At 34.3% G+C, this 6,000-nt stretch overlaps 1 protein-coding gene across 1 annotated transcript in view; it reads left to right on the forward strand.

Moving 5' to 3' along the window:
• RASSF9 (Ras association domain family member 9) overlaps positions 1–4,547 on the forward strand; it is a 33,028-nt gene extending 28,481 nt beyond the window's left edge. Inside the window, exon 2 of the mRNA XM_036300076.1 lies at positions 452–4,547. Within this exon, the coding sequence (XP_036155969.1) occupies positions 452–1,712 (1,261 nt within the window). The 3' untranslated portion in view covers positions 1,713–4,547. The remainder of the gene's footprint in view (positions 1–451) is intronic.
• The last annotated feature ends 1,453 nt before the right edge of the window (positions 4,548–6,000 follow it).

Consider the following 6,000-nt stretch of genomic DNA (forward strand, 5'->3'; position numbering starts at 1 on the left):
ATAAAACTTTTGAGTAGTAATTGGCTTGTTGTGAAAGCTAGTCATTTATCACTTTATGTGGCACCCTCAAGGCGTAATACTCCAGGAAGAACATACCAAAAACGTTTTCCCTGAAAATTTTCTTTCTCCTCCGACTCACCTTCACTCTGATAATTGTCTTGATTGTCTTAACTCTAGCAGTTTGAACTTAGTTATATTGTAGTTGACTTCTAAAAATAAATTAAAATAGCCTCACTTGTTTTTCATGAGAATTGGCACTTTCTGAGACCACTAAGAAAGGAAATTAAGATATCTCCCATGGTTTTAAGATTTTTTTCATGCACTAAAACTTCTGATTCTTATGTAGTATCAACCACAAAATGTGTGTCTGTTAAGGGTATTAAAGTTAAACCATCTTTCTGACTTTACACAGGTGATGACAGGAATATAATGTGCTTTGTTTTTCTTTCAGATCTCCAACTAAAGACATGGATTCGGAAGAGAAGGAAATCGTGGTTTGGGTTTGCCAAGAAGAGAAGATTGTCTGTGGTTTAACTAAACGTACCACCTCGGCTGATGTCATTCAGGCTTTGCTGGAAGAACACGAGACTACATTTGGGGAGAAACGATTTCTTTTGGGGAAGCCCAATGATTACTGCATCATAGAAAAGTGGAGGGGCTCAGAACGGGCTCTCCCTCCCCTAACTAGAATCCTGAAGCTTTGGAAAGCATGGGGGGATGAGCGGCCCAATATGCAATTCGTTTTGGTTAAAGCCGATGCTTTTCTACCAGTTCCCTTGTGGCGGACAGCTGAAGCCAAATTAGTACAAAACACAGAAAAACTGTGGGAGCTCAGCCCTGCAAATTACATGAAGACGTTACCACCAGATAAGCAAAAAAGAATAGTCAGGAAAACATTCCGGAAACTGGCCAAAATTAAGCAGGACACAGTTTCCCATGATCGAGACAGTATGGAGACCTTAGTTCATCTGATTATTTCCCAGGACCACACTATTCATCAGCAAGTCAAGAGAATGAAAGAACTGGATCTGGAAATTGAAAAGTGTGAGGCTAAGTTCCACCTGGAGCGGGTAGAAAGTAATGGAGAAAATTACGTCCAGGATGCATACTTAGTGCCCAGTTTCAGTGACATGGAGCAGAAGCTGGACTTGCAGTGTGATGAAAACCAGATTCTGGAGGACTTGAGCAAAAGTGACGGAATCCTGCAGCTGGAGGAACAGCTCACATATTACAGAATGCTCATTGATAAGCTCTCCGCTGAAATCGGAAAAGAGGTCAAAAGTCTTTGCATGGAGATACATGAAGATGTGGAAGGGGCAGCTGCAAGTGAACTTGAAAGCCTGAATTTAGAAAGCGTTAAGTGTGATTTGGAGAAAAGCATGAAAGCTGGCTTGAAAATCCACTCTCACTTGAGTGGCATCCAGAAAGAGATTAAATACAGTGACTCATTGCTCCAAATGAAAGCAAAAGAATATGAGCTCCTGGCCAAGGAGTTCAGTTCAGCTCATATTAGCAACAAAGATGGATGCCAGCTAAAGGAAAGCAGAGGGAAGGAGCCCGAGGCCCCCGGCAGCTGTGGGGAGGTTCCTCCCTCTACTCAAAGACTATTTAACATGTACACAAATGACACAGACTCGGACACTGGCATCAGCTCCAATCACAGTCAGGACTCAGAAACCACCGTAGCTGATGTGGTGCTGTTGTCAACGTAATTGGAATGTCTTCTTTCTGACCTACTTTTGTGTTGTTCATGCTTGTTTAATTTACCAGGAAACTTTATTTCAAATATTACATGCTGAAAAAAAAAGTTAATCCTGTTAAAATCTTCACTAGTTAATAAAAGCTAGAGAAATGTGTAAGCTTGTTTTTGATTAAAGATATCCAAGGTGACCTCATTATTACTAGTTCAAATGATGAACTGTTTATTAGGAATGCAGCACAAATAGCTTGCAATCGTATAAGAGAAATGATTTGATGGGAGTTATAACCTCCCATAACTTCTATGAGAAATGACATAAAACCAGTTCTTAATATTAGGCAGTCATATTATTCAAGCTACACTCATGAACAGTTAAAATGCTGTAATAGATTTTTTTGATGCTGTATTATTGAAATTTTTTATATCTGTAAAGTACATGACAGGCACTGTATTGTACCTATATTAATTCAAATCTTGATTCATCTCATTGATACTTATAATGTACATTATCTTTGTCACTTCCTGAACCCCTCTCTACCTTTCTGGACTTAAACAACAGGAAGTGGGAAGGGCTGCTGGTGGGACATGTACAAAGACCAGCAGTGGATCGGATGGGGGTAGAGATGACGGAAGGGCCAAGGGCTGCATGCAACAGCAATTTTTTTTTCTAAAGAAGCCTGAAGTGACTAAGACATAAGCATATGTTTTCTCTAGCTGGCATTACCAGTCTTCTGATTACACCAATGGTCTGTGCAGCTTCATTTTTTGAAGGAGGTATGGTGTGGGTTACAGAGAAAATCACATGGTCATAGTCCTGTTTGTTTACTTCCTACTAAAGTTGAAGGGATGCAACTCAGAGTCCTTTGAATGGGTAAAATAGAGTCTATAGGCCATTTTATCTGTGAACATGCAGAGTGCAGAGAGGAACTCACATGGACAAAAACACATTTATTCTGCTGTACTGTAATTCAGATCATTGTTGTACTTCATGTAAGGTGCAAACTAAAAAAAGTACTAGCTCAATCCCCTATTCCCAAGCATGCTAGTAAACATACAACAAATAAAATGAATTTTTTTTTACATCCTGCCATAGTGCCAGACTATACTTGGTTTTGCCTGGTTTTTAGTTTAGAAGTTCCTGTCTTTCTCCTGTTTTCTCTCTTTCTCCTCTCACTTCCTTGCTTCTGGCCAGTGAACACGATAAATCATATGGAAACAATTTTATTGTACTGTTAAATGAATACTGCCACAGTTTATTTTTATTTAGCTGACACTTATCTTGTATGCCACAGCACATGTAAGTAGAAATATTATTTTACTTATATATGAATAACTAATATATGAATATTGGTTAAGATTCCCAGAATTTCTCATTTCTTCTGTTTGTTGTTATGCTTACTGTAGTGCATATTGTAATTGTTTTTTAATCTATTTCTTTTATTCCTCCATCCCCCAGAGTTTTCATCAATCTTTGGGAAAATATTTTGAATTTCACTTTGGGGAAGAATCTATGTTATCAATTCTTGCACCAATATATTGCTAAATGCTTTATATGAAGCTGACTGGCAAGAAAAGTAGGAATTTTTGTTTCAGAACAAGTACAGTGATAAAGAGTAAGTAATAATGCTAACATGGGTTTACTTTTTTAAAAAATGAGAAGGGATTGAATAGTCATCTGAGAAAGGGTAGTTTATCTGTCTAATCTATCAAATCATTCAGCAAAATGGTAAGCTATTGAGATAGTGTTATTGTTATTTCTGGGGATCAAATTTAGATTATCATCAATGACAAACAAATTGTAATGCTTGTTCTAAAGTGAAAGTAATCTCTGGATTACACTTTAGTGAAAAAATAATTTTAAAAAGTGCTTATCTGCTATAAATTTGCTTACTTATCTGAATTAAAAAGAGATTCTGATATAGAAGCAGGACCAGACAGGTCAATTTATTTTAGAAACTTTGACTTAACTTTTGCTTTTATACAGTTAAGCACAGTGATGCATTCAAAGAACCAATTCTTCCACATTTTTACAATAAATAATGTTAAAAACTCTTATCTGGATGCAGTAAAGTTTATATTTAAATTCATTCTAGATTTTCCATTTGTTTTTTAGTTATGCAAATATATTTCTGCTTTTGGTTTATTATAATATTAAATCCCCAGATAGCATGGTGAATTTCTAATTTAGAGTACTATACTAATACAAATAAAAATAATAAAATACAATGCACTCATTTCTGGAAACTTAACTATTCTTTATTAAATTAACAGACTTTGAATTATGAATATAGAACTTGACAGAAATGTAATATTTTAATTGGTTATGGAAGTTTTAAAACAAAGTGTTTAAAATTATTGACTAACCTGACAGGTTAACTATGCAATTGCTTTATGTAGCTAGAATCAGCAAACAAAACTGACTAGTCTTCCTTCTTATAACAAAAATTAGATTTTCACCCACTGTGCCTTGACTGTCATTCCACTTAGAATGTCTCTTTTCTTTCATCTGCCATATACTGAAATCCTACCCGTTCTCAGTCAGTAATGTTATCTCTTCTAGGAAAGATTTATTGCATTCAACCAGTCCAAATGTCTTATCTCTGAATCCACAAATATTTTAGGTGTACTATTCAGAGAGGAGCATTTATATTGTGGTGTAGCTTATATTTACTTATGAATTTATCTAACTTCCTTCCCCCAATGTATTTTTGATTGTCTATTACTTTGTCTTTTATCTTGTTAACCCTACTCCCTCCAATCAACCTCTTTGCCCCTACTTAATTTTTTAACTGAATTTTGAAATTTTAGAAGATTTTACAATTGCTAAATTATAACTTTTAAAAATTTATATGTGGCAAATGATGCTTGTGCATTTTATATATGCATTTTAGCAGAATATTAGCAGCAATTCTACTTGTAAATTCTTTGGGGGAAGTACTAAATCTTCATGTTGTTATGAAAAAAATTAATGTGGTATCAGTTATTTTATTTTATTTCTAATTAGCAGTTTACTGGTTTAAAGCAATGCAAATAATATCTTTTTAAAAGCCCCTCAGTTAATTATGGCATTTTTCTCTGCATTATATGCAATATATATATATATATATATATATATATACATATATATATATATAATTGAATTTGAAATGGTAGAAAACAAAATAATTTTGAAATATTCTAAATAAAATAATCTATTTTCTTCTTTTAATAAAAATTATTGCCCCTTATTAATGCATAGAAGCTATTTTAATTCATTAAAATTTATTTTTATATTTATTTAAGCATTTACTGTACCTGACAAAATATATTTCTGTGGCTGCATTTCATAATTTTCAAAGTAGGATTATGGTTTTATTTAAAATGTATTTTTCTAGTAACAAAAGGAGTATCTTCTTATCTAGATCTAGATTTTTTTAAAAAAATATTTGTCTATTTATTTTCATACTACCTGTTTGGTTTAACAAACCTGTCATGACAAATATTAAAAAAATATGTAATTTCTTCCTGTGTAACTAATTTAGAATAATAAAAGAAATAGTGCACCCTTTTACATGGTATTGTTTGTCTTTCTGGGTGTAATACTTGGCTATATTAAAAATAAGTTTTTAGCCCTAGCCAGTATGGCTCAGTGGATAGACCATTGGCCTGTGGACTAAAGGGTCCTAGGTTTGATTCTGGTCAAGGGAACATGCTCAGGTTGTGGGCTCAATCCCCAGTATGGGGTGTGCAGGAGGCAGCTGATCAATGATTCTCTCTAATCATTGATGTTTCTATCTCTCCCTCTCCCTTCCTCTCTGAAATAAAACATATATATATATTAATTTTTTATATCAGTTGGAATTATATAATTGCTCACCTAACTCACACAATCTGAGATCAGATAGTATTTTCTGACACTATAAATGTATAGCAAAAAATAAGATCTTTTTTTAGGTTTCATACATAGTTGTTTCAATTTACCATTAAAAAATATTCTCACTTTTATGCAGTAACTCCCCCTTATTCACTGAAGATATGTTTGAAGACCTCAAGTGTATGCCTAAAACTGTGGATAGTATACCAAAACATTTATATTATGTTTTTTCAAAAGCATACATACCTATGATAAAGTTTAAATTATAAATTAGGCACAGTAAGAGATTTAAAAATAACTAATAATAAAATAAAAATTAAAACAATACTAGAGACTGGTACACGAATTCATGCATGGGTGGGGTCAAGCTGGCCCACCCCAATTAGGGCTGGGCCAGGGGGAGGGGCCACAGGCAATTGGCGAGCCAGCCCTGCCCCCTAACGGGGTG

This window comes from Myotis myotis, unplaced genomic scaffold (genome assembly GCF_014108235.1).
Source record: "Myotis myotis isolate mMyoMyo1 unplaced genomic scaffold, mMyoMyo1.p scaffold_m19_p_3, whole genome shotgun sequence".
Lineage (NCBI taxonomy): Eukaryota > Metazoa > Chordata > Mammalia > Chiroptera > Vespertilionidae > Myotis > Myotis myotis.